Source organism: Tauraco erythrolophus, chromosome 13 (genome assembly GCF_009769465.1).
Source record: "Tauraco erythrolophus isolate bTauEry1 chromosome 13, bTauEry1.pri, whole genome shotgun sequence".
In the NCBI taxonomy this organism is placed as follows: domain Eukaryota; kingdom Metazoa; phylum Chordata; class Aves; order Musophagiformes; family Musophagidae; genus Tauraco; species Tauraco erythrolophus.
Genome location: NC_141477.1, coordinates 23,359,349 through 23,387,099, shown reverse-complemented (window position 1 = coordinate 23,387,099; position 27,751 = coordinate 23,359,349). Strand labels below are relative to the sequence as shown.

The 27,751-nt window shown below is 52.4% G+C and overlaps 1 protein-coding gene across 7 annotated transcripts in view; it reads left to right on the top strand.

The window, feature by feature from the left end:
* The window catches only part of LOC104382843 (Cl-/H+ antiporter 5), a 38,112-nt gene that overhangs the window by 8,361 nt on the left and 2,000 nt on the right, over positions 1 to 27,751 (top strand). For 2 of the 7 annotated variants that reach the window (XM_086619792.1, XM_086619791.1), the window contains exons 3-13: positions 4,619 to 4,768; positions 14,785 to 14,936; positions 17,142 to 17,241; positions 18,759 to 18,943; positions 19,690 to 19,812; positions 20,303 to 20,509; positions 21,499 to 21,579; positions 22,316 to 22,858; positions 23,603 to 23,789; positions 25,132 to 25,530; positions 27,479 to 27,695. In XM_086619792.1, coding sequence (XP_086475918.1) covers positions 4,636 to 4,768; positions 14,785 to 14,936; positions 17,142 to 17,241; positions 18,759 to 18,943; positions 19,690 to 19,812; positions 20,303 to 20,509; positions 21,499 to 21,579; positions 22,316 to 22,858; positions 23,603 to 23,789; positions 25,132 to 25,530; positions 27,479 to 27,695 — 2,327 coding nt within the window. In that variant the 5' untranslated portion in view covers positions 4,619 to 4,635. Of the gene's footprint in view, positions 1 to 1,838; positions 2,059 to 2,206; positions 2,343 to 3,016; positions 3,406 to 4,205; positions 4,288 to 4,618; positions 4,769 to 10,096; positions 10,148 to 14,784; positions 14,937 to 17,141; positions 17,242 to 18,758; positions 18,944 to 19,689; positions 19,813 to 20,302; positions 20,510 to 21,498; positions 21,580 to 22,315; positions 22,859 to 23,602; positions 23,790 to 25,131; positions 25,531 to 27,478; positions 27,696 to 27,751 lie in introns of those variants that run through there. The other 5 variants (XM_086619789.1, XM_086619790.1, XM_086619788.1 and 2 more) reach the window with 5 other exon arrangements.

Here is a 27,751-nt window from a genome sequence, read left to right as displayed (position 1 = left end):
TGGCCGTGCAGCCCTTGCCCGGTGTGTGCCCCTGCTCAAGCGGCCGCGGAGGACGGGATGCTGCGGGGTGGAGTGGCTGGAGCAGGTCAGCCTGGCGCCGGTGTAGGGGGTGCGCCGGGCACCCGAATCCAGCCCGAGGGGCGACTGCTCCACTCCTGACCGCTGACTTCTCCGGACCCCCTTGTCCGCCCCGGGAAGGGACCCCTCATCTCCTACGGGGAGAGGCGGGCAGTGGGAGAGGTGGACAGGTGCTCGAGGGTGAAGCGCTCGCCAGAGGAGAAACGGGCACGTGGGCAGCGAGAAGGGAACGCAGGTGAAGAGATGCTTTTATGACCGCGCGCCTAGAACGCAAGGGCAGAAGATGCGTTGATAATCTTCTCAGAAGGGTTTGGTGCCTCAGTTAAGTGATTCACGTGCTGTTTGTGAAACCGAGGCGTTGCCAACAGCGACACGCTGCAGAACGTTTCGTTTCTCCCGTATTTATGTGTCACATGCTGCACCCGAAGGGAACTTAATGATGGTGTAAAAAATCCTCTGGGTTATCAGCCCACGTGTTGGTGCAGTTTCCTCTGCACGGAAGGGGGGACTGGTTGTAGCTGCTTCAGGAGCACAGGGAATCGGAGGAAGGAATGACTTGGAAAAATAGCCTCGTCTCTTATAAAGCTATAAAACAATACTTTCAGGAGTTCCACCGGTATCTGAACCCTGATTTGTTTTCAGATGAGGGCTGAAAACCTTGGAGCTCTTCCATGAATGCTACTTCAAACTTTGTACGCACACTGGTTTGATTATTTTTTTTTAAGCAGTTAAAGAAGAAATTACAATTGTTTTGTTTGGGTTTTTAATTTTTATTTTTTATGTTTTTGTTAAGATCATTGCCCAGCCCTCTTGCAATTCCCTTGAAGTCTGCACATCGAGCCCACACCCGACAGGGTTACGTGCTTCATGGGCTGCGATACGACAAAATCCAAACCAGCTCGCTTAGTTGACCAGTGCACTGAAGTTTCTATCTCATGGAACAACCTCCTCTGCTCTGAAAGAGAAACCTTTTCTTTTTTGTTTGTTTTTAACGGTCAGGTGAGTCTCTGGAGTGATAATATTGCAGCAAAGCCTTGCTCTGCTGGCGCCAAGCCACGTACCTCGAGCAGTGGCATAATGGCTACATGATTGTTGGGTTTTTTCTCGCGCCTTTCCTTTGTGTTTGCGGTTGCAATTGGTTTATTCTGGTTTTCGTGGTTTGTGTGCCATCGGATCTGGTGGTTGTGGGAAGGGATGTGCCTGTCCCTGGGGGATGCCGTGGGATGAGGAGGAAGAAGTGCCCTGAACTGCCAAGGCTCAGCTTTGATTTGCTGATCTTGGGAGGGTAAAAAAGGACAATTTTGGGGTCTGGGCTTTGGTTTTTCACGGAAAGTAGCTGCTGGGTGGTGGGCAGCTGGCTCCTTCTTCCGCAGCAGCAACCGCTGATGAAGGCGGCTGGTCAGGATTACTGGTCAGGATTACTGGTCAGGATTACTCACTGCTCCTTTTTCAGCTGTATTCTCCTGGTGGGATGTCTCTGTGGTGCCAGTGGAGCCAGAGCCAACCCTCCCATCCGATGCAGGAGTCAAAAATGCTGCAGGAACTTTTACCATGCTCTGACTTGGAACGCATCGCACCTGCACGCCGGAAGGATGGTCCGAGCTCGCGCGGGGCTGGCCGGTGGCGGGGCTGACCGGTGGCGCTCCTCTGGCTGCAGAGAGGAAGGGGCGACCGTGCTGGTGATGCTGGTGATGTCCAAGCATGGAACTGGGAGAAGAGCGTTGATCAGAAAGCGCTGCGAGGGCTGGGGCCGGGTTTGCTCCGCGGGACGGCAGCGGGTGCTCCGGCTTCCTTGTCGCCAGCGCTGTCATCTGAGTCACTTCCAGGCGGCGCGGCGCCCACCCCGCCAGGTTCTGCTTCCCCTTTTGCTTGGCCGCGATGGGAAGAGCCAGGACGGGCTGCAGAAGGCAGAGGAGGTGGATGGGGGCCGCCGGAGGAGGATGGCTTCTCGCTCGCGTTGGGCGCACCAGGAGCCTGTCGGTACGTAGGGTGCTGCGGGGCGCCCCGGGCAGCACCCCTTTGGGGGGAAGGAGCCAGCTGTGTCCCGATGAAGAACTGCGGTAAATTGACTGAGCAGATAAGCACGAGAACAGACTTTCTGTTTTTTCCTTTTAATGCACATGGAAAGGCCCTTCTCGCCCGTAGAGGGAGCATTCTTGCAAGAAAAAGTGACTTAAACCTGCATCTCCAGGGACTGCTTAGGGCTCGGGAGAGAAGCCAGCACGGAGTTGTGTGTACGCGTCGGGCGTTGCTGCCGCGGGAAGGTGACGTGCTTTTGGCTTGGGTTTGGGGTTTTTTTAAGCTGTAAATGAGACCAAAGTCGGGGATGGAACGGGAGGAGCAGGGGGTGACGTTGCTCCTTTATGCTTTTTGTGCAGAGCGAAGACGTGAATACAGACGTTTTTAAAGCTCCTCTTCCTCATATATATATATATACACACACAGAGTCTTACTGGAAAATAAATGCCTATAAACCCGTGTTATGCAGCAGAAAACCCTGCGACACACGAGCACCGAGTTTCTTGTTCTCCGCTGGGGCCAAGCGTGCCGTCCCTGCCGCCCGGGCTGGCAGCTGGCGTTTGCCCCGCTCCCTGCGAGCAGCGACCCAGAGGCGCACCGCAGCGTGTTAATGAATCTTTAATTATTTTTATTGTTAGCTGCTAAGTTACAGCTTTGGATTCCTGTGTTTCTCCTGCCGTGGCTCTCCGTGGCGCTGCCGGAGGACAGCAGCCCACGCCGTCTCCGCGCTTTCGGAACAGCCGGTGCCCCTCGGCCGGCGCTCAGCGCTCGCTTTACTGCTGTGTGCTGCACCAGTTTAATAAGTAAACAGGGCTTAAAAGTTGAGTCATGTCGTGTTCCACAGAGTAGGGCTCAGCGACGAGGCCAGCGTGTCGCTCCGTACAATGCCAAGGGCTTTTTTTGGTGGGGTGCCTTTTTCTTTTTTTTTTGTTTGTAATAGGAAGTGCTTTCTGCAGAGTGTGTAATTCGTACTGTTTGCAAGTGCTGGCTGGCTTTTTCCCTTCCCAAAATAAAGCTGAGCTGCGTACTTGGTTCCTCTATAATTCTCTTGAAAAATATGTGTGTGTGCAAGAGGAAAGTGAACACAACCTGTCGTCTCACTGAGATGAAAAGATTCCCACTTTCAGGTTGCAACAGCTATTTTTGAGTCCGAGACCTGATTTATTTTTTTTTTTCCCCCCAACTTAGCTTATTATTATGTTTTCAGAGCTTGTGCTTTCATAGTTTCCCTGCCATCTTAGAGAAGAGGAGGAGAGATGACGGGTTTCGTGTTGTGGTCTGGCGTGGGCAGCTCCTCGAGGTGGCCAGGTCCATTCAAGGGCACTTCTTTTACGATTATTTATGAAGTTTACTCGCACACTTCCAGATTGCATTTTGCAACTTTGTGGGCAGGTGGTTAAGAATCTTTCACTTAACTCTTAAGGTTCTTTTGCTAGTTTGCCTGCATCTCAGAGAAGGACAGGTAGGTGAGCTTGGCACATCTGGAGGGCATCACAGCTGCCTTTCTGCTGCGAGGATCCTTCCTCTGTGGTGGGCTTTGCCCAGTGCTCTAGCAGTAAATACAAGGACACCGTGGGAGGTGAAATGGTCAAAAAAAGAAAAAAAAAAAAAAGTAGTTGCAGACCTGTTGAGAGCACATGCAGAGATTATTTAGAAGATCCATCAGCGGATGTCACTTGGCTTATCTACCGTGGTGTTGGCCTGAGTCATTTCCCACCTGCCGTTAGAGTGGGTCTCTGGTTCTGTCTGGAGGTGATCAGCAGGTAGAGATGGTTTCACAGGCTTTGTGGGAAATACAAAGGAGAAAGGAAGTACCTTGAGAGGCTTTTTAGACCAAGGAATATAATAGAAATATATTAGAAATATAACCAGTTTTCTACAGAGAAAAACTTTCTCTGAGGCACTTGTGCTGCTCTTGCGTTAGAGATTGTAGTGGGATCGCCGGAGCAGAGCCGCGGCGGTGGGTGACACGGGACGGTGCAGCTGAGACGGGGCTGGTTCTGGTTTTTGGGGTGGTTGGTTGCAGTTTGTGGGTCTCATAGCCTCGCTTAAGCCTGCCTCGTGGCTGGCAGCTGGTCTTTCAAAATCCAGTTTGAGCCCTTTCCCAGCAGGCCGTGGACTGAGGAGTAGAGGATATGTGTGCGGGATCCCTTATTATGGAAGGATTTTCCTCTGCGAGGCTTAGCTCGGGTGTGCAAAGTTTTCTAAAACTTTTAAGACCCTCTTGCTGCTGTGTCTGCCTTTCCAGTTGCATTCAGATGCCATCAGATGGGACTTGGTGTGTTTCTGGCATGTGGCAATATGAAATCCAACACAGGAGCTTTGCTGGGAGTTGTGAGCGTCCAATTTTGTCCTGTTCTACCCCAAACTTCAGGTGGTATCGCTGCATTTCTCCTTTGCATGGGAAGAGCAGTGTGGCCTCCTGGTCTTCGGGACAAAGCGTCAAGTGGACGTCAGTCCAGTTGCCTTAGAAAATGGGTCTTCACGCTCGCAGTCTAAAAACTGTCACCTTTGCTCCCAGGTTTGGAAGCTCTGGCCATGGATCAGAAGGGCTATCGACGGGGGAGTTTCCAGAGCAGCACTAGCGATGAAGATATGCTGGAAATAGCCGGAGCATCTCTGGACTTCCCCATGGCAGACGACGACCCACCGCTGGACAGGGAGATGGGAGGTAATCCCCGGGCATCGCTCCGCTTCCTGCTTTTCCTAACGGCTCTCGGAAGGATTTCGTGGTAACGTTTTCCACGTGGGTCCCGCTGGCCTCTGCTGAGCAGAGCACCGATACGAGGAGCTGTGTGTGTCCAGTAAGCTGTCGGAGAGCAAAACCGCTCTCTGCTGTCTCTCTGGTTACTTTGCTGTTAAATGTAGTGCATCATCTCCCAACTCTTTGCTTTTGGGGCTTCTGGATAGTCCTTTCTGGAGTTTTCCGAAATAGCTGCTGTAGGGAAGAGCTGGTGGTGCCACAAGGGAGGTGTCGTGAGTGATGGGCAGGGGTGAGAGCGCAGAGCGATTCCTGGGGTTCGTGATACGGGCAGAGACCCGACCCTCCCCTCCCCTTCTTCCTTATCTGTAATTTTAAAAGTTGTCCATTGTGGAGAGAATCCAGAAATGTAAGGGCACAGGGGGGTTTGGTGCTGAGCTCACTTGGTTTGGTGCTTGGCATCCCCTGCCACCGCCCATCTGTTGCTGCCGTCGCTGGGCTGAGCCTGAGGTGGTGAAATCAATGGGGGAGAGATCAGTCTGCGTGGTTGTGCTGAGCTTTGGCACAGGACAGCAAGATCTGCCTGATGTTTTTTCTTCTGTGAATTATCATAAGTTAGTTTGAAAGCAAAAATACTCCATTTTGGACAGCAGGCTGCAGGTCTCCCTGACTGCCCATAAACCTTCTGGTCCTCTTCTTCCCCCATCCCTGTTTACTGTAGGGCAAAAATTGAAAAGAAATCCTTCTGTTCCGCTTCTCAGCTCTGTGCTCTGCCGCTGGGTGCTGCAAATGAAGACAGACTTCCCCAAAAGCCACCTGTCAGAGCTCTCCTGCTGCTGGACATCCCGCAGGGAGCACGCGGTTGTTTCCTCCTTGGCTCGGTCCCTCACCGCTTCCGGGCTCAAGCGGAGGACGCATCATAGAATCACAGAATGGTTAGGGCTGGAAGGGACCTTCAAAGGTCATCTAGTCCAACCCCCCTGCAAGGAACAGGGATATCTCCAACTAGATCAGGTTGCTCAGGGCCTCATCCAACCTGGCCTTGAACATCTCCAGGGATGGAGCATCCACCACCTCTCTGGGCAACCTGTTCCAGTGTTCTACAACTCTCATGGTAAAAAATTTTTTCCTAATATCCAACCTGAATCTACCTCCCTCTATTTTAAAACCATTACCCCTTGTCCTATCACAACTGGCCCTCCTGAACAGCCTCTCCCCATCTTTCTTGTAGGCCCCCTTGAGGTACTGGAAGACCGCTATAAGGTCACCCCGGAGCCTCCTCTTCTCCAGGCTGAACAGCCCCAACTCTTTCAGCCTGTCCTCATAGGAAAGGTGCTCCAGCCCTCTTGTCATCTTCGTGGCCCTAATGGACGCATCGCCGCGGTTGTGTTGCCCGAGCGATAAGCGTTGGTTTGCGGTTAAAACCCCTCTGTCCGTGCACAAAGGGGATGTGTGGAAGGATCTGTGTCCTGAGCGTGGTGTGTCCTGGGTCCCGTCCGACGCGGAGGACGGAGGCCGTGGTGCAGGTGTTGGGTGCTGTGCTCGCTCCAGCCTGGCCTCGTGGTGGAAGTGACTTTTAGAACTGGTCACATCTGGGAGTCTGCTTCAAAACTCCCTGCACGGAGCTTGAAATAATGACTTGGGACCAAGTTTACCTCCAGAGATCCATTAATTACTGGTATGTGCAGAATTAGGTGCATAGAAACAATCATGTTATGCATGTTGGTAGTGGAGTTGTAAATTCACGTTGTCTTACCTGCTGGTGGGAGCTGCTGGCTTTATAGCCATTGGGGTATCAGCCGTCTGAAGTCAAGTGTCTGCTCGTGTTTAATATTTAGAGGGAAGGACCTGAATTCTTTTAACTTCTTGTGAGGAAACTTTGTAAAATTTGAGATTTGAAAGAACTTTTTGTAAAGGAACAGTTTGCCCAGAGAAGCTGTGGCTGCCCCATCCCTGGAAGTGTTCAAGGCCAGGCTGGATGGGGCTTTGAGCAACCTGGTGTAGTGGAGGGTGTCCCTGCCCATGGCAGGGGACTTGGAACGGGATGGTCTTGAAGGTCCCTTCCAACCCAAACCATTCTGTGATTCCATGAAATTATTATTCTCTGGAGCTTAGAAGCAACGGTGGGTAACTCAAGCTGAGCTTAGTTCTGTTGCTGGCCGAAACCAGCACTCGGATATTTCCCTCTGTGCTTAGATGGGCTTTTTCTGTCTCCACCAAGGGCATTTGAAGGCCTGTGGCTACTTCTAGGAAAAAAGCGAGGGTCCACCCCGCTGGCATGTGTGGCTTGGCGCGATGGTGGTGGTGGTGCTTCAGGGGCTGCCCTGGCCCCGGCACACAGCGGAGTGGTTCCCCTGGGAGAGGCTCTTTGTTGGCAGGATGCTCAAGTCCGTGGAGAGGGGGTCGACAGAAAAGAGGAAATGTAAAAGGGGGAAGAGCTGCTTGCCCAAAATCAGTTTCAGTTCACTCTACAAATTTCCCCTACTGACTTCAGGAAACGGTTGCTGGCAAATGTTTGGGTGTCAGATGGGCAACTTGAAGATGTGGTGGCACAGGCTTGGCTGGAGCTGGAGGGGTGGTGAGGACTGGAGGTGAGGTTCTCCCGCGGTGGAGTCAGCTGCAAACCTCTGCCTGGGACCTGGTCCTTCTGCTGTCTGGTGTGTTGTTGGATGAGGGGGAGCTAGAGACAGCTTTTGGAACTGGAACCAGCCCCCTCTGACCACTGTCTTGAGACGGTCAGACTCTCCTGCAAGAGCATCTCACATTGAAAAACCAGCCACGACTGGAGCTCGTAGATCCTGTCAAGGGACCTGAGGATGGTACTGGGTGCCTGGGTAGGTTTGTAAATCTGGAGTGCGTTCAGCAGCCGATGCTCCTCCGTGCTTTCCGTGCGAGCCCTTGGCTGACGAGCGACAGGACGTTGGTACCGTGTCAGGTCCCCGACGGGAGCCACCAGCCTTTCCTGCTGCCTGCAACATGGGATGGTGTGTTGAGAAATGTCTTTGCTGAGGATCTAGACTGACATGAAGCCTTGTTCTCCAGTGGTGTTTGCAGGAACGCACCTGCTTCCCGACGGCTGGAGCTCTTCAAGACCTTGAGCCAAAATGTGGCTATTCTGAGCGCTTCGGGCTCGTTTTGGTCAAAAGGATTTAAAATGCAGTGGCTTTTCCCCCCTGCTGCTGTGCCGTTGGCGCTATTTAACACTCACCGTGCGTAGCACATCCTCTCACTCTTATCTTCTCCAGGTTGGACTTCAGCCCTTCGTCAATAAGAGGTGACAGATAAGACTTTACTTGATTTTTATTATTTTTTTCCCACACTGTTAAGTTACTTGGCTTTTCAATAAAATCCCCCCAAAACTTTACTAGTTTTCCTTGCAGCCTGGGTACCACACCAGGCAGCAAGTGAATCCTAGCGGGGCTTTCTCAGAATTGACCCCACAGCACAGATGTTGATCTTGGCCGAAGGGCTGATGGGTGGCACGGTCTTTTTACGGGTACAGTCACGTGTCCTAGAAGTTGTTTCATTTCATTGGCATCACCTCCTTTCTGTGCCACACTAAAAGCGACCAGAACTACACGTGATGTTCAAAGTGCGTTTGTACAGCAGTAAATCTTTTCTGCTTCTTAGTTTAAGGGATTTAAAAAAAAAAAAAGCTATTGTTGACTTTTCTCAAGTATTGAGCAATGACTTGCAGAGCATTATCTGCAGACACTTGAAGTTTTGAGTCAGACAGGCTGACTTAGAGCAGGACATGTTTGCAGTCGTCTCTTCCCCTCCCCGCATGCCTTGCTTTGTAGGCACTGAGTTTCTTCTGCTCGCTGGTAGCCCAGTGTCGTCCTTCGAAGGCAGCTGAAGAGCTGCTGGTTACCCAGCACACGTTCCAGTAAGGGTAGGCACTGCTTTCCCAGACCACTTACTCATACGCTGAACAGCAGAAATGGACGGGATTCCATGGTTGCCTTCCTCCTCTTTCCAAAACATAGAATTTGCCTTTGACATCCTGAGTCTTCAGCCAGTTGCTTTTCTGTGATAAAACTTTCCCTGTTATTCCCCGAGAGCTTAATTTGTGTAGGACGTTCTAAAGAAAACTGTACCCAAAGCTTCCTGAGTACCTACGTACATGGTCAGTGAGATTATATCTGCAGTCCTGTTGGTTTGGTGTTTTGTTTTTTTTTTTTTTAAGAAATAGAAGATTTCCAAGGCCTGATTCCTTTAGCAAAGTGTGTCTGAACAGCTGCCTTACCAAGGGATATCTCCTAGATGAGGTGTTGCTTCTGTCAAATGCTCTGTTATGAGGGGAAGTTGTACTGATTTCTAGTTCCTTGATATCCCTTTCCAAAAATATTAAAGTACACATGGTTTCCTCTGAATAGGTCGGAGTAGCTCTGGGTGTACAAGTCGGGCATCGGTGCTGGCTTATTTGTGCTTTTCTCTGGCTCGTGGCGGCGGTGAGGAGCGAGGTGTAGTGCCTGGGCATGATGGTGGCCTCTGGATGGGCTTTAAATTGTAGGGAGCAGAGGCAGGACCGTGGCCCCTGCTTCTTTCGGAGGGAGACTTTAAAATGTTTCAGTGGCTGGAAGGTCTCCTTTTTGCTGTGGGATTTAAGAAAGTTATTTTATTTTTGAGCTCTAAGGGCAGGAACGGAGTATTGCAATAGCAACACACAGCTCCCAGAAGCGCAGCAGGGTTAGCAGAGCTTAGATCCGTGTGGATTTCTGATTTTATCCGCTTGTTCTGTCCTTGTCTGTACTCTCCAGACGTGCTCTGTGCGATGGGAAGCGGGGTGCATGGCATGGCTGGCTGCAATATTGGGGCTGCCCAGCTGCTCTCAGGGGCATTAAATACCTTTCCTTGGTTTGCTGGCCAGGGGAATTCGCTGAGCTGCTGCCCCTCTGCCCAGTCAGGCACGTTGACCCACCCATGAGACATGCTGAAGGGCCAACCTCCAAGAAGGGTCCCTGAGCTGGGAGACATCTCCCCTGGCTTTTTTCTTCACCTGCCTTCCTCCTTGACCTCCGGACAGAGGCGCAGGGTGGTGGGAGCAGCCTCCGGCCGGCGTATCGGGTGAGCCCACAGCCAATGTTTGCTGGGGTGTAGTGTTTCAGACTTGCCAGACGGTGTTGAAATGACAAGCTATCGCTAGCAAACTGGAGCCAGGACAACTTAATCACCCTTTGAGCTCTTATGTGCATGGAATGGGGAGATAAAGGGTGCTCACGGGGCCGGGGAGGGCTGGGGGAAGCGCTCCGAAGTCCTGCCCGTGCAGAGAGGACAAAAGGAAAAATTGAGCGCCTGCCTGCTGGAGAGACGGCGAGCACGGAGCGTTGCTGCCAGCCCTGCAGCCAGGTGGGAAAAGAAAGAGTTTTTTGGTACATCTGGGACTGACCCACCAGTGCTGAGATACTCCGTTGGTAGACACGTGTTTTCCTGTGCCGGAGCTCAGCTTGGCCCGGAGCTCTGAAGCCGAGCGGATGCGGAGCAGGGTCTGTGCCAGGGGCAGCGCCGTGGGTCCGACGTGGCTAACGGGGTGCTGGGTCCAGGGTGTCCCTCCACAGCCAGACTGGGTGAGGGGGTTAAGGGCCACGTTTGCCGGATCTTTGGGGTTGGACTGTCGGGGTGCAGGGGGTCTGGGGGCTGGAGTGCACAGCTTTGCCCTCCCTGGCTTCTGGCGCTGAGCAGAGCGAACAGCATCCGCAGCGAGCCGCTCTCCAGCCTAAAGCCCCTGCGCCGCCAGCTCCAGCTGCCCGCGGTGCCCAGTCTGTGCCGCGCAGCCAACGAGCAGATTCCCGACCTGGGGGATATATTCTGCCCGATGGAACATCCCGAGCAGTTCTGCTCGCAGCTTCGGGGTGCAGCCTCCGTTCCGGGCGCATCGGGAGTCACGGTCCCTGGACATCGCCAGCTTCCTCCGTCCGTGCCCGCCTGCGGGCGCGAGCCTCTCCCCGTGCCGCGGGACGCCCGCGGCTCCGACAAGGTGAACCTCTCCCCGTGCTGCTGGAACCCGCCGCCCCGGCGAGGTGCACGGGCGGCTCATGTGACGGATGCGGTGACGACACGCCGGGCGCGCGGGGAGGGCCCGGCGCTGCTGCGGGCACGTCTCCGGCCAGGTCCGGAGGAGGAGGAGGAGGATGCAGCGAGTGCCGCTGTAAGACCAAGGAGCGCCCGCCGTCCCTCGACCCGCACGGCCATGGGGCGGACGGGCTCCCCAGGGTGCTCCTGTGGGAGATGGAGCGGCTGAGCGAGGGTGAGGAGATCCCTTCCAGGGAGGAAGGGGACACGCGAGCCAGGGGGGAACGCGTCCGTGTGCGGGCGTGCGCTGCGGAGGCTGCGGGGCTCCCACTGCTCCCAGTCCTGTGCTGGGGCGAAGGGGTGGTGGGGTGGGGAGAGCCCCGGGCGGTCTGTTGGATTTCTGCTGTGTAATGGTCGTTGTTTGCCGCTCTCCCTGCTGTCTGCAAAGCCCTTTCTTTTTTCCTTTCTTTGGAGCAGGGACGCGGTGCGGAGGCAGGCGCCGGCCGGGTGCCGGGCTGTGCTGGCAGGACGATGGATAAACCCGTGGGTTCGCTGCGCTGTGAACGACAGATGCCTGTAACTTTAACAAGCACTGCTTTTTTTTTTTTTTTTTTTTAAGCCAGGCAGACTCTCTGAAGTGGAGCATTAACCCATTTTTGGGATAGGAGGTGCTCAAAATGCTAAAAAAAAAAAAAAATCTGTGTTTAAAAAATGAGCCGTACTTCTCTAACAGGGTCGCATGTAACTTGCTGTCTCTGGGCATTAAATACTGATTTAGGGATCCGTGTGTTAGGAACTGGGGAGACCTGGATGTTTGCCTTGGCTGCGTTTGGGCAAGGCACTGCTGAGCTCGTTTCTTCCTTTATTCCTATCTGCTTATCCTGGAATCCTTGATTTGTGACATGCCAAAGCAGGAAATATGGTTTTGATAAATATTTATGGCTGTCAGCCATTTTAGGGTTCAATATTACTCCTGGAAGAAAATAAGGGTGTTTTCTCATTACCTGCTGTCACGGGGACAGCTCATCCACTGGCACGGCTGTGAACCCGCCGTGCGTGGCTGGAGACTTCGGGGTTCTGGTTTTGTCATAGAACCCCCGGTGCTGTAGGGACGGCGTGCTGGGCTGGATGGGGCCGGAGAGCAGGAGCAGGCTCCAGCCTGCACCTGGCTGGTCCCCAGCCTGCACGTCGAGTCGGAGCATCCCTTCCGCGCTCGGCCTCGTGGCAGGATCCCCGTGCCCCTGCCGGTTGTGCTACGGACGGGACAGTGCAGGCTGGCACCCGCGGGGCTCCGTGCTGTGTAACGGGGTGTTGCTGAGGATGCCACGACCCGCAGCCCCTCCCGTGTTGCGGGGTGATGCTGTGTGCCAACCTCGTGCCCTCGGGGTCTTGTCCGTGTTGCTCTGTAGCTGCTCTGAGCTGGGAGAGTGTTCCCAGCACAGCTGGAAGTTGCTGGTCTGGGCAGTTATTCCAGATGAGCGAGCAGGGAATGACCCCGATCTCATCTTCTTGCAGAAAACACTTCTCAAAGTAGTCTGTTGGGTTTAACGCTGTGTTATTAATACTTTTTTTTTTTTTTTAGGACGGCTGTATCTTTTTATCTTTAGGGAAGATTGTGGTAGATGTGCCAAAATTGAATTGAGCAGCCAGTGAAAACTTGCTGTCTGCAGCACGGAGACAGGGATTGTTGTTGAGCTTCTAGAGGAATGGCCATTCCTGTAGAAACAAAAGCAAACTCTTGCAGCTGGGCTGCTTGGCTTTGCGAGGTGAGCGTGCAGGAGATAGTCCTTCATCTTCTGTTTCTCAAGGTAGACTCAGTGTCCGGCCCCGAGCCTGCCGAAGGCACCGTGTAGCTCGGTGGGTGTTGGACAACTCCAGAACGTACGTTCGTCATCAGCTGGGCTCAACACAGAGAAGTGGCTGTTCTGTCCCTGATCTGCTTGTAGCAGGAAAGGAGGTGTTCTGCGCTGGGATGGGTGGCAGGTGGGTCAGCAGAGCAGCTCGAGTCCCAAACGGAGGGGATTGTCATCGTCAGCTCGTGGCTCTCCAGCAGCCCTTCTGGTCCCTATAGTGTGGTTTTAGTTTTCAGAAGTTGGGGGAAAAAAACAACCCAGATAGCAGTGTGGCAGGTGCAGCCCTAGCTTGGGAGGTGTTAGGGCCATGGAGCACCCTTGGGAGCGAGGGCTTCTCAAGGGAGCTTCAGAACTAGGATTCACCATGCAAGACAGTGTCACTTCTGTTTTCTGAGGATGCTTTTGCATAGGGGATAATAGTCTGTGGGGCACCTTTCACCTCCGCTGAAATTTAAGGGAGTGTTTCTTGGAGTAACCCTGGCAAGTTCTGCCCTTTCAGCATTCAGTGGCTTAAAGAAAAATGTATGGAGTAATTACTGGAAGGTGCTGGTGGTGTTGACTTGGAGCAGGGGCCTCCGTGCTCTCGCAAGCAAAGGAATGAAGCTTGGGCTGAAACAAGAGAAAAACTTGTTCTGTGTCAGTCTGTGAAGAGAACTGCTTGATTTCCTTGGATAAGGATAAAAAGACCTTTGTTGTGTTTTTCCCTCAATGTGTTTCAACACCTTCTTGAAACTCCTTGCAAGGGGCTTTGAGGAACTCATTTTTAAAGGAGCAAGGAACAAGTGTTACGTTAATGGGGGTTTAAAGGTTCTTTTCAAATCAAAGATGCTCAATATTTTGTTCTAGGAACAAAGGAAAACAGGAATAGATTCATGGAAGTTTTCCAAGTGGAAAAGATTTAAATGCATTTCCCAGGGCAGGTGAAATCTGCTTGGGTCCAAGGGTTCTGCCCGGGCTGCCCGAGGGCAGGCTGAGGTCTGCTGCTGCCCTCTCCCCTGGGTACGGGGTGCGCCCGGGCGCTCCAGTGGGCACAGGGCACGTAGCAGGCGGGTGGGCTGGAAGGGAGGCAGGGGCCAGCGTCACCTTGGCCGGGAACTGCCGTAAGCCGAGTGCGCGGGGACGTGGAGACAACATCAGTCCATCGGATCTGACCCGTTTTCTACGCTGAGGTCCAGGTCTGGGGGGATGGGACTGGGTGGTCGGTCAAGGTCCCTTCCAACCCCAGGTGTTCAGTGAGTCTGTGATTAATGGATTTCTTTTCTTGGCAGAGGATGGTGGAACTTGGGGGGAATGACACTTCGGAGGCTTTGCTTGGGACCATGGCTTGTACCGTGCAAAGCCTTTGCTTGTTGTCTTCAGGTGGACCTGCCAACCCTCATCTCTCTGTAGACGAATAGTTTTCTGTAGGTCCTCGCGTTACGCTGCCCCACAGCCGTGTTCCACGCTCCCAACTGCGAAGAGACCGTCTTGCGACCAAAATTTTGGGAGCGTACATCCGCACTAAGCCTCATTTTCCATGGACTGCAGTAGGTTAGGTCAAGTCGTTTGGCCAAGTTTGTTTCACCTGAAGGGAGGCTGTGAGCCCCAATTTTGGTATCTTCCCAAGCCCCCGTTTGGTACCACTTTTGGCTTTTCAGGCCCTCCTGGCTCGCCCCAAGCGATGGGGGAGTTGGATGCTTTCCTTCTCCTGTCTCCCTGCTCCCATCCAGAGCCTTCCTGCTGTTCCTGCTGTCATCCTCACTCGATCCACCTCCGACTCCCTTCAGCTCTGCTGGAGGTCTCAAGTATTCGCCTTCTCCTCTCCCCTCTGCTCTCCTCAAATGGCAGAAGTTCTGGATTTAGGCAAAAGTTAACATCTGGATGCTAGTGTTGATTTACTTTGCCGGTGCCTGAACAGTTGTTTCCAGGATCGACCCCGTCTCCACGTGAACTGCTGGAGCTGGGGAATGCGCTGCCCACCTCATCCCTGGACGCTTGCTTGGCGTATTCAGCTCAAGGAACAGCTCATTACCTGTTTGCTTCTGCTGAAATCTGTGGTTTTCCCACTGAGTTAGTGTTTTGGTGATTTCCTTCCCCCCTAAAAAGGAGGAAAACTAAGAAATGCTCCATTTTTCCCCCCAGGATTTTCCTCGTATAATGGAGGAGGGATGAACGGCACAAGCACGATGATGGATTTCCTGGAGGAACCTCTTCCTGGCGTGGGGACCTATGAAGACTTTAACACTATAGATTGGGTGCGAGAGAAGTCCAGGGACCGAGACAGGCACAGAGAGGTAAAATTTCTTACTACTCCTTGCTGGCCCTGAAGGCAGAATGATTAACTTGCTGGAGCTGATCTTGGTTCCGAGTGCTGGATGGAGGAGGCACCTTCTGAGGATGCCCCTGGGATGGAGGGATTGTCCTTAGGGTGGGAGCTGAGCACCTCTCCGCAGAATCTTTATTTTGAGGAAGAAGAGCACCAAATTGAACGTGTTGCAGTTTATCAGTTGCTACGTCTCTTCCAACGGCTTTTATTTAATTAAAAAGCTTTGGTGGGTTTCTGATCCATGGCTTAAATGCCTTAAGGGCACATTTTCTTACACCGTGTTAAATTTGCTCAACCCTGAAGCGTAGCAAAACCTGCACTCCTGCTCCGGGAGGGTGCCTGCAGTATTTGGAAGAATTACACTGCTGTTGCATGGCTTGTCACGGAGGAATCTGAGCACCATGACCCTGTCTATTGATAAACGAACTATTTTCCGCTCATGCCGTTGCACTTGTGAACGATGCTTTTTCTGTTGGAATTATTTCATGCTGCACGTTTGAGAAAACTAAGTGCAGTTCTTTCAGAATTGGTTCCCGGGACTTCGGTGCTCTCTGCAGTTAAAGGAATCTGCTTAGGAAGCAAGGGATGCTTTAGATAACGTACCGACGTCCCCAGTGTGCTCCCGGTTCACGAGAAACCCTTGCTGGCAGGACCCTTGTAGGGCGATGACTGAACACAACTGGTCTATTTGCTTACCAATGTAGTCTTTAATTTTACTTTTTTATTTTCCTGAGCCTCACAAAACATCTTATGCCTTAGTAACAGTGCCCAAACTGAACGTGGTCCTTGCCCAGAGTGCACAGGGTACAGTGCAATGCCCAAACTTGAGCAAGTAGAGACCCAGCTAAGGGGCACCATGTCCCCGCTACCGCCTGCCCAGAATACATTTCCCATCTATGGGTTAAGAGTACAAACCCAAAGACTTCTCACACGTCTGCCCACGCGCAGGTGCGTGTGTGCAGAGATGAGCCCCGTCAGTGTGGAGCAGGACGATCTGTTTCCCATCTGCAGAGATGCTCGTATAAAAAGGCCACTTCTGTCTTTATGGAAAGAGGTTGAAATCGGGTCAAGGCAGAAGTTACTGCTGGCCAAAGAGGTGTAGGGTTGGTCCAACGAAAAGAAATCTAAAGGAAACAGTTGTTAGTCGTGGCACCCACCCCAGCCCTGCCTCGGCTCGGCAGCAGTGCTACGCAGGATCAAGGCGGTGATTGAAAGCCAGAAATCCAGAGGGGAAAAAACTGAACATCCCTCATTCAGGCAGAAAGGATTCTGACTTTATTCCTCGTTTAGTGAGTATTAGTTGTTTACATCAACGTGCCTTTTTATCTGGGAATAACAGCGGTGTACTGGAATGTTTCCCTTGGGAGAGGCAGCCGGGGGAATCGGGGCGCACAAAGCTGTTCTCTCACCCTTTTGTCCGCCTGTCAGAAGCACTGAGGCTCACGGGCTTCACCCGTCCCCGCCAGCGCCTCCGAGGAGCTCACCCTGCCAGGGCATCTCCAACGGGTCCGAGTCCCGCGTTCCGGTGCCACCAGCACAGCCCGGTCCCAGTTGGACCGTTCCTCTGTGTTGGCATTACACCTGTGACCTGCCTGGCATCCAGCTGAGCAGCACAACGTCTGGTTTGCGTCGGGCTGTCGGGGCAGTGCCCGGCGGCTGTGACACGCTGGTCACAGCTGCTCTTCGCTCTCGCCGTCGGTGGCACCGGTACCCGTGCGGTGGGATTGAGAAACTGCTGGGGGCGAAGAGCTTCAAGGTTTCTTCACTGTTCAGATTCGCTTGTGGCATCAGGATATGGGCGACTTGCTGTCGCTAACGAGTAATGGCTTTAGAAGGTTAAGGGATGGATTTTGTCTTGGTTTTGTGCAGAAGACACCTAGGAGGAAAGCTTTACCTGAATACTTTCTTTTTTTTATGGGAAAAATGCAAGTATCCTTGATCCATTCTTGTACATCTCCTAACCAGAGCTGCACTGACTGTGCCAGCTGTCAGAGCAGCCGCTGCCTGATGCTTTTTCTCTTGCCCCTCAAAGCGGAATACGCCACGACAGCTGTTTTGAACGTTAGGGGCCACCTTCCGCTAACAACGTCACCGTGCAGTTTTTAGAGCGTTTACACCAAAGTAAATCAGTGTTTTGACAGACTGTTGTTTCTTTTTGAAAAATCTTTTCTAGATCACCAGTAGAAGCAAAGAGTCCACCTGGGCACTGATACACAGCGTGAGCGATGCCTTTTCTGGCTGGTTGTTGATGCTTCTCATTGGGTTGTTGGCAGGTAAGAGCAAACTGCGGGTTAAAACGAAGTCCTGGTTCTGCGCCGCAGCGTTAGTGTCCATTTCTGCTACAAATGCTGGCACGTCCCTGGAGCAGGAGGGGTTTTGCCCCTGGAGCCAGGGCTGTGTCGAGAGGCTGCACTCACGTTTGTGGCTCTGCTGCTGCTTTACAATTTATGGAAAGTTGCTTTACAATTATTTATGGAAAGTTGCGTTCATGTGCTTTGAGGCTGTGTTTGTGTAAATAGCCAGATACAAAACTGAGACTGGAAGCTGTCCTGGATGCTGCTCTGGATCTGCTGCTGGTACAGTGCTCTGAAATAAGTAAATAAATAAAATTCATAAACAAATCATCAGAGTGGATCAAAATGCTGGGTCAGAGGATAGTGTAGTGCTGTACGTCGTCTTTGCTGAACACTCTTCATTGACACTGGAGAGGTGAATGCCAAGGTGCCAAGGAATGCTAGCAAGACTTTCTCTTGCACCCCTCCCTAAGCTGTAAGAAGTCGGAGGTGTTTCTCGGGAAGTCAGGCTTCTTGCAGAGGTTGGCTGGCTGAGAGCTTTTCAGTGACTGCAGGAGCAAACTTTGGACCCGGAGCAGCACACGTAGGTCGGTTGGATACAGATCTTCCCGATGGAAGGCAGCTAAGCATTCATCACTGGGAACGAGGTTAAACCTTCTGTTAATATTTATGCAGGAAAGCTGCTGGCCAGTTTTTCATTAACTGGAGGATTTGCTAAATATTTATTGCTACCTCTGGAGCTTGTGCCAGCGCTTGCTCCTACAGATCAGAGGTCTCTGCTGGTGGCCTCTGTTGATGTGGCGTTTTAGTCGAGAGCAGAGCTGACTGCAGCGTTTATCTTTGGGGATTGCAGGAGTTATTCTTAACAGGGAAAATAAGAACGTGCTTCAAGAATCCTCTTTTAAAAGCTGAATTACTTTCTGTACTGGCACTCTGCTTTGCTTTGTTTCACTTGGCGCAGTTGTAACTTTCCCCCCCCTTTTTTTTTTTTTTTTAAATTGGGATTGGTGATGTTTTTCCCCAAATTCAAAGTTATTCCCGTCAGTCTTAGTCGTTAGTGTGACACTGGGATTCCAGCTCTGCTGCTGGAGACCGGTGACGTGTTTTGTCTGCGTCCTCCAGCGATGTGATTCATCCCCCTCTGCCTCTCAGACTGCTTCCTGCACCATATTTCATAAGTGCTCTTTCAGTGGGGTTGGGAAGAGTTAATTTCTGGTGGTGTAGGGTGGGTTTGAATGCGGTTCGCCGTGGTCAGCCTTTGAAATATTGTCAGTCATGCTCCGTTTCCTGACCTGCTCTTTTCCATATATATACGTAAGCAAATCTTCCCATTTAGCGCTCTCTAGAATAAAAATTAATTGTAGTAAAAAGTACCAGTACTGCTCTATTTGCTGATAGGGGAGTCAAAACCCAGGAGGGCAGACTGTAACCTTCAGATATTTGAATCTGCAGAAGATGACTATTAAGTTTTTAAATTATTTTTCTCTTTAACGTAGGTTCCTTAGCGGGTCTGATCGACATTTCTGCGCACTGGATGACAGACCTGAAGGAAGGCGTGTGTTTAGCAGGCTTCTGGTTTAACCACGAGCACTGCTGCTGGAAATCCAACACCACCTTCACGGACAGAGACAAGTGCCCCGAGTGGAAGAGCTGGTCCCAGCTGATCCTTGGCCATGGAGAGGTGACGTGTGCCTACGACTGGGTTTGCTGCCCAGTGTCCCGTTTCCCCAGCCCGTATCGTCCCTTCCTGGTGGTGTGGGTGTATATGCCACAAGCTCTGGGTGGTTCAGGGGTTTAACGTTCATCGTTGGGGTCTTCCAAGGGCGTGAATAAACTCCAACAAGTTACGGAAGCGTTGCCCGCGGAGGGGATGGGCAGAGGCAGAACACTGACACGTTTACAGGCGCCGTGTTGTAGCCATGTGTCTGAGATGTGCTGCTGGGAGGGCGTTTTCCCCGTGGACGTTTTAGAGGAATGCCGGATGAGCTCAAGTCTTGTGTTTCTGGCAGCTCTGTTCAGTGGAGCAGCCCCCTTGACTGGGACAAGGCTTGTCCCAGTACCAAGCCGCTCATGGACCTTGTTTGCTGTTTTGTGTGTTGTATCTAAATAATTTGCTCTTTGGAGACACGGTCGGTTCGTATCCCCGTAACCCAGCAGGTGTAACTTATAGAATCACAGAATGGTCAGGGCTGGAAGGGACCTTCAAAGGTCATCTAGTCCAACCCCCCTGCAAGGAACAGGGATATCTCCAACTAGATCAGGTTGCTCAGGGCCTCGTCCAACCTGGCCTTGAAACCCTCAGGCTTCCTGTAGTTCTCTTCGTTTTGGGCTGATAACTGCACATGAGCTGGCCCGCTGTGCCGCCCGCGGGTTGGAGGCGATCTCGGTCGGAATGATCTCATTTGAGTACATTTCTCTGCGTTTCAGGGAGCTTTTGCCTATATTCTCAACTACTTCATGTACGTGATCTGGGCCTTGCTATTCTCCCTTCTGGCCGTGTTGCTGGTGAAGGGGTTTGCTCCTTATGCCTGTGGCTCAGGAATCCCAGAGGTGAGTGAGACTGAAAGCGGGTGTTTTTTTTTTAAGGTGGGATAGGGATCCACCATCCAAAGATGACACGTGCCTGCTATGGAATGATAATTTCTTGCACTTTAGACAGTGTCTTAATACACACTTTTTGCCAGACTTACTGAAACCCGTCTGATACTGAAGCCTCCATGGGATCCCTTTAAAAACTGAAATATTTTGGTGTTTGCTGCAGGAGGTACAAACGCTGTTTGTGTAAGACGGGCTACAAAAGCTGCCCTCAGATTTGCTTTTCAGCAGGGAGAGTAGCCCTGGAGGAAGGACTCAAACAGCTGTTTCTGCCTTTACACAAAGGAATATTTTTTACGGATTGTACGTTACTTCTGATAGCTGGGGAGGGACTCTGGAAGCTGTAGTGGGAAGCTGAGAGCAGGACTGGGAGCACCTAGTAAAACAGGAGCTCTGACCAGGGCTCGAATGAAGGCCTGTAGAGCTTTGTGTGCTTGACTTCCAGATCAAAACTATCTTAAGTGGTTTCATCATTAGAGGCTACCTGGGCAAGTGGACGCTGATCATCAAAACCATCACCTTGGTGTTGGCGGTGTCCTCTGGGCTGAGCCTGGGCAAGGAGGGGCCCCTGGTGCACGTCGCCTGCTGCTGTGGGAACATCTTGTGTCATCTCTTCACCAAATACAGGAAGAACGAAGCGAAGCGCAGAGAGGTACGGAGGGACAGCGGTGGTGGTGCGGGGAGACCGGTGGGTCTGGCGCCGCGTGCTGAACGTGAATCGTTGTGTTCTGGCACGTTCTCGCCGTGCTTCAGCGCAGCACACGGCTGGAGCCAAAGCCATCTGGGTTAGGGAGTGACACCACAGCATCTCCCAGCACAGGGTGGTGTTCTGTCTGTGCTGGGAGCGTTTGCTGGCACTAACCTGCTGCAGACCCGGTGCCGCAACGCGTGTTTGTGTTTACCGTGCGACTCCGCGCGCCGAGTTGGGCCTGTTTGAGGGACCTGGACTTGGCCGTAGGAGTAGAACGAAGGGCTTTGCTTCCAGGGACACATGATGGGGAGGGTGTAAGAACCAAACTGCCACCTAGTGCGGAGCTGGTGAGTGCTTCCGCACCGAAGGGAGCTGTAAGGCTTTTCCCTGGACAAGTCGCTGGAGGACGGTGAACATGAGATGCGTAGAGTCACATTGGCCAATTCACCTCCTGCTAAACCAAACCCGACAGAATCTGCCCCATGGGCAGCAGGGTTTGGGGTGGCCTCGCAGCACCTCCAGTTACGCTGCGTGACCCTCTCCTGAGAAGCGGTGGGGATGTGAGACAGGCCAACGTGGGAAGAGCCGGTGTGTTCTGGGAGGCGAGATGGCGGCTGTTGCGTTCTACCGGAGCTGGAGCTGAGGTGAAAGCGCAGCGTGAAATCAGCTGAAATGGAGAAAGGGAACTGCCAGTGATGCTGCTTCTATGGATTCGGGGCTGGGACTGTTGAAATGCTAAAACTAATGTTTTTGTAGCTCCTTGCACCCCTTCTCCCTAGGGAATTGGCTCGCACCATCTTTTCCCTGCTGTCTTTAAAACAGGTCAGGCCCTGGCTTGCCGTGCACTCTCTGGAGATTAAAATTGTATAAATCTAAGTGAAGGCAAACAAAAAAAGAGGGAAGGTCGGGGGGACTGAAAACGCCTGACTGTTTTTTGGTTTCTCTCTTAGGTTTTATCAGCAGCGGCAGCTGCTGGTGTGTCCGTGGCTTTCGGCGCGCCGATCGGAGGGGTGCTCTTCAGCCTGGAAGAGGTAACACCAGCGTTTTCTATTGGCTCGGGGCGAGCTGTTTCATTGCAAGAACTGACCCTGCTGGTTTAAAAATACGGCCCGCTCGTGGCTGCTTGGGTGTGGGAAGGAGACCCTGTTGAATACTGATTGGTGGTGTATTAACAAGGCCAAGCAACCTAAAAGTTTTTTGGGGTTTCAGGTAATTCTTACCCATACTGGAGAATTTATTTTTGGGTGATGCTTTTCTGTAGCTTTGCAATAAACCTGGTGCTGTTTATTGGTCTGTCCGTGCTCAGCAACGCTGACTGCTCACAGCCTCTGTCGTGTTCTCCGTGTATCCGCTCTTTCCTGACAACTCTGTCCCAGGGTACCTGGGAACAAACTTATCCGGCTTATCAAACCCCTTTTCTTCCCAAGGAACTTGTAATCCTCGTTCTTTTGATCCAGATGTGAAATGGGTCACTGCTGCTTGCTTCAGGGCTGAGCTCGGAGGAGGAATAAGATGCTCCATCCCTGGAGACGTTCAAGGCCCGGTTGGATGAGGCCCTGAGCAACCTGATCTAGTTGGAGATATCCCTGTTCCTTGCAGGGGGGTTGGACTAGATGACCTTTGAAGGTCCCTTCCAGCCCTAACCATTCTATGATTCTAAGATGGTTTTGCTCATCTGAGCTATAGTCGTGGTGGCAGCTGTGGCAGGCACTGCTCTTCGGACTCTGCAGAGCATGAAGGCCAATAGTTCTTTTTTTTCCTCCTTAGGTCAGTTACTACTTTCCCCTCAAGACACTGTGGCGATCCTTCTTTGCTGCTCTGGTTGCCGCGTTTACCCTACGCTCCATCAACCCTTTTGGGAACAGCCGCCTGGTTCTCTTCTACGTGGAGTTTCACATGCCGTGGCACCTTCTGGAGCTCGTGCCCTTCATCCTTCTGGGAATATTCGGTGGGCTTTGGGGAGCTTTCTTCATTCGCAGCAACATTGCCTGGTGCAGGCGCCGCAAGACGACCAAGCTCGGTAAATACCCCGTGCTGGAGGTGTTCGTGGTGACCGCCATCACGGCCGTGCTGGCCTTCCCCAACGAGTACACCAGGATGAGCACCAGCGAACTGATCTCTGAGCTCTTCAACGACTGTGGGATTCTGGACTCGTCCAAGCTCTGCGAGTACGTGAACGATTTCAACAGCACCAAAGGGGACGACCTGCCAGACCGAGCGGCTGGCCCAGGAGTTTACACAGCCATGTGGCAGCTGGCTCTGGCCCTCGTGATGAAAGTCTTCATCACCATCTTCACCTTTGGCATGAAGGTGAGAATTTGCCTGTAATGGAGCTCGTGTTCTTCTCATCCTCTGCAGGAACCCCAAGTCTCAGGGTAGGTGATGGACTGCAGTTGTCTGTTCTGGTGCTCGTAGCTGAGGGCAGCAGAAACCTTTTAGCTTCAGTGCGGGCACCAGGTGTGGTCACTGAAGCTGGTGTCTTGGGGGCACTTCATGCCCCATTTTCCAAACACAGAATGCTTCTAAATTGTCCTGCCTTAAGCCTTTTTGGTGTATATGCAACAGCGAATTGCAAAGCAGTCGCTACCTTGATTTGTAAGTGCTCACTTCCCATAGCTGTGCCTTGGTCAGATGGTTCTGAACCTGCCTGGTGGCAGCCCCCTGAGCTGTGGATACAGTGCCCAGCTCTGAACTTTCCTGCAGTGGGGTTCAGCAGGTGGAGCTGAGCATCTCCGCCTGCCCCACCGTCCTCCAGTGGTCCGTCCAGAAAGGTGACCCCACCGCAGAGGTTTGGGCGTCACTGTTGCCATGAGGTGGTCGCTGACGTTCAAGGGCAATCAGCAAGTCCGTGAGAAGGACGTACGACGTGTGAGAAAGCTGTATGACAAATGTGTAAAGGAGAGGGGGGCAGATTCTGACTCCAAAGAGCAGGAGCTTTCGGGATCCTGGGATAGCTGGAGCGCAGTGGTGGATCTCGCTGGCAGGGGCTCTGCTGGGGGTTGCTCCCGTCACCAGTCCTTGGAGCGGCACGTTTACCGATGGGTGTTTTCACAGGTGCCCTCGGGTCTCTTCATCCCCAGCATGGCAGTGGGGGCCATAGCGGGCAGGCTGCTGGGAGTAGCCATGGAGCAGCTGGCGTACTACCACCACGACTGGGCCATCTTCAGCGGCTGGTGCAGCCAGGGAGCCGACTGCATCACCCCGGGCCTCTACGCCATGGTCGGGGCCGCCGCGTGCCTGGGTAAGCGGGATGGCTCCTGAAGTCGGGGCTGTGCGTTGGGTCGTGGGTGCCCATGGAAACTGGCTTCATCTCAAGAACTTTGCAGCACAACGCGCGATGTGTTTCTCATCCCGTTGCCACCCTTCTGCCAGCACCGACGTGTCGTTGGATGGACACGACAGGTTTCAGGGGAGTCTCCTGAACGGGCAGCCAGAACAAACGAGACTGGCCAGGGACTTTTGATGTTTTCTGTGGGTTTTGAATTCATTTTGCTTCCTGTCTGGCCTCAAATCTGATGGTGCAACTCTTCTTTCAAGTGCTCTGGTTTTTGGTAACACTTCTTCCGCTTGGCTGAATTTGAGAAGTTGAGTGCACGTGACTGAACTTCACTTTCACTGTAATTCCCAATCCCCTCCTCCATGGAATAATATGTTTAACTCTTAAGGGACTAGTGTAGTGTGTCAGGAGAAACTCTCATTTCGGGCACAACAAAAGCATGCTGCCAAAACCGATCCTTGGCCTTTTTAGGAGGGATTGTTTGCGTGCAATTGGTGGAAAAGAAACACAGTTCTGCTTCATGAACTGTTGTGTTACGGCTGGACAGTACTAAATGATGTGTGCTCCTTTAGGAGATGGTTATTGGAGCAAAACCCCCCTCAAATATTGGGGAGTAGCTTTGGGACTTGAATCTCAAAAGCACAATTAAAGTATGCCAAGACAAATTGCTGTTATAAAAAAATGATGTCAATGTTTAAGAAGACTCGTCTGTCTTCTCTTGAAACGCCTCAATGGTTTGAGTGTTGAAAACCTACAAAAGTGTAATGAACAGCAGACAAAATGGCTGGCTGGAAGTCGGTGAACTTGACAGGAAAGTTGTCTGAAGCTGCTGCTCTTGGAGAGTCAGTGCTGGTAACCAGAGGGTGCCGGGATGGCACCGGCGTTTCACGTACAGCTGGTCAGAGGTCCCGTTTCATGGATCTGCCCACGCAGGTGTGTGTAAGGCCCTTCCGTGGCACGGCCAGACCATTTTGCAGCTGGCTAAGTAACACGAGAGAAGGTTAGCCATCTTCTAAGGTTGCTTCGGACCCGTCAAAACCATGCAGCAAATCCTTACAAGGCAGCTCATGGCAGGATGTTCTGGAGGGGACGGGTGGTTTCAGTGCTGTGGTCTGCTCGTGTTTGGCTTCTGCTGCGATGCTGAGTGTGATGTAGGAGTCCAACAGTGCAACCTCTTGCTGATACAAGACCTTCTCTAGATGCGTTGGCAGAGGACAGCTGGAGCAAACCTCAGAACAGCTCTCCTGCCTGGAAACCCCCGAAATTACCTGTTCATGTCATCTGTCTTCCTGTGTTCTGTTTGCAGGTGGGGTGACCCGAATGACTGTGTCGCTGGTGGTCATTATGTTTGAGCTCACGGGTGGACTGGAATACATCGTTCCTTTGATGGCAGCAGCCATGACCAGCAAGTGGGTGGCTGATGCCATTGGGCGGGAAGGCATTTACGATGCCCATATTCGCCTCAATGGATACCCTTTCTTGGAAGCCAAGGAAGAGTTCTCGCACAAGACCCTCGCGATGGACGTAATGAGGCCACGGAGGAACGATCCTTCTCTGACTGTCATCACTCAGGACAGCATGACCGTAGAAGATGTTGAGACCATCATCAACGAGACCACGTACAGTGGCTATCCGGTGGTGGTGTCGCGGGAGTCCCAGAGGCTTGTTGGATTCGTCCTCAGGAGAGACCTCATCATTTCAATCGGTAAGAGGCAAGATGCTGTCTGAGTGAACGATGCTGTTAGAGGCCTTCAATGGCACCAGCTGTAATCTACTTGATGAGCTTAAACACCCAGTAGTGATGGTGGCTGTGCTCACTGATGCCTGCATCCCCCTCCCCGAGCCGCGTGGGGTCTGCGTGCATCGAGCGGGAAGGACAGGATGGCTCTCCCGGTGCGATTAGTGTGGCTCTGCCGAATTCACAGGCCTTAGGGCACGGTTGTGGAGCGTGAGACTTCTTGCCAGCAAGAACTAAGCTTTCCTGACTTCGTGGATGACTGGATGTGGAAAGTTTTCTTAACTGTTAACGTCTCAAACCTTATTTTATTTCATTGAGGAGAAGTCTGGTTGGTCAATGGGTTGTGGAATATTGGGTCACTTCTAAGGTGGTGCTGTCAAACCTATAAATACCCATGCTAATGTTCAAACCTTCCATCTCCCTTCATGGCAGCCGGCCTGGTCTTGCACACCGTTCACTCGTGCGTCGGTGGCTGTGAGGCCGGTGGTGCGCGGTGCTGGCAGGACTGGGTGTGCTGGTGTCGCTCAGTGCGATTTCCACCTGAGGTGTGAGTTGAGCTCCTTTGGAAACAGCATCGCGGTGTGTTCTCCGGCGCGTGGTTGAACGCATGGTCCCAGGCTGGCGTGGTCCCACGGCAGAGCTAGGGTAGGTTTTAGAGTTGAGTTGCCAGCAGCTACAAATCAGCCCCGTGTGTTCCCCCTCTCTTTTAAGGTAAGTTTTCAGGGTCGGTGTCAGTTTTTAGGATGTGCAGTGCAGTCTTTTGGAGCGCGTGAATATTGCTCTCGTTCTTCGGGTAAGCATCTGCCCAAGTGCTTAAAGACAATATGCCCTGAAATACAGAAACAAGGGCACTCTCATGTTGGAGCTACTTGCATTGCCTTCCTTCTGTGAGGCAGCTGCGTGGTGTGACCCCAAATTCTTGTGTTTGTCTTGGTTTGAATCCCCAAGGACTCGTGAAGAGTAATCTCTTCCCCAGGACGTGCAGGGTAATGCCCTGTTTGTGCCACGGGATGGGATTTAGCTTCTGATGGGCAGCTCCGAATATCCAGTCTGGTGTTGGGCTGCCAGGCGAACCCCTTCGCAGCAAGTCGTGGAACGTAGATGCCAAACCGGAGCTGCGATGTGGCGGACACCCAGACTGGCCCTGGAGCAGGGGTGCGATGGGCTGGTGTCGGCACCGGAGTGATGCCGAGTGCTTAACTTGTTTGCTGTTCTGGACTCTAGTCGTGGGCGTGGAGCCTGCGCCAGCAGCTTAAGTGCTTAAAAATATTTATTTGGCTACTCTGCATGGGACCCAAGTTGGTGACTTAAAGTACAAAGCATTTTATCGACCTCCTCTTAAAGCTGGGAAGTTAAAGATCTCCAGAATTTGTGTTTACACGGCCAGAGCAAAATGTGGAGATGTGCAGCAGCCCCGGCGTTGGGCAGAGTGTGTGCCCATCTCACCCCGGGGTGAGGCTTCGGGGTCCTTAGAGGTTACGCTGTAGTTATTGGAAGGAGGATGGAAACGTGTCGCACCCTCCTTGGGTCGTTGATTGCCTGGAGAAGTGGTGTGAGTGGAGGGAAGGAACGGACCTCTTCTCTATCTTCTTAGATATAAGAAAGAAATTTTTCACTCTGAGGGTGCTGAGGCACTGGCACAGGTTGCCCAGAGAAGTTGTGGCTGCCCCATCCCTGGCAGTGTTCAAGGCCAGGTTGGATGAGGCTTTGGGCAACCTGATGTAGTGGAGGGTGTCCCTGCCTATGGCAGGGGGTTGGAACTAGATGATCTTTAAGGTCCCTTCCAACCCAAACCAGTCTATGATTCTATGACCTTTAAGGCCATCCCAGCGTGGGCAGAGAGAGAAAAGGGTTTGCTCTTCAGTTTGGGAAAGGAAAGGAGGGATGACGCTTAATGAAATGTTTCTTCTTCCAGAAAATGCCCGGAAGAAGCAGGATGGGATTGTGAGCACTTCAATTATTTATTTCACTGACCACTCTCCTCCGCTGCCTCCAAGCTCCCCCTCCATGCTGAAACTCAGGAGCATCCTGGACCTCAGTCCTTTCACCGTGACAGACCAAACACCCATGGAAATCGTCGTGGATATATTCCGCAAGCTGGGATTGCGCCAGTGCCTGGTTACTCACAATGGGTAAGAACGCTGCGGGCAGAGCCCTGGGGTCCCAGGGTTGCCCCTAGACCCGAGTC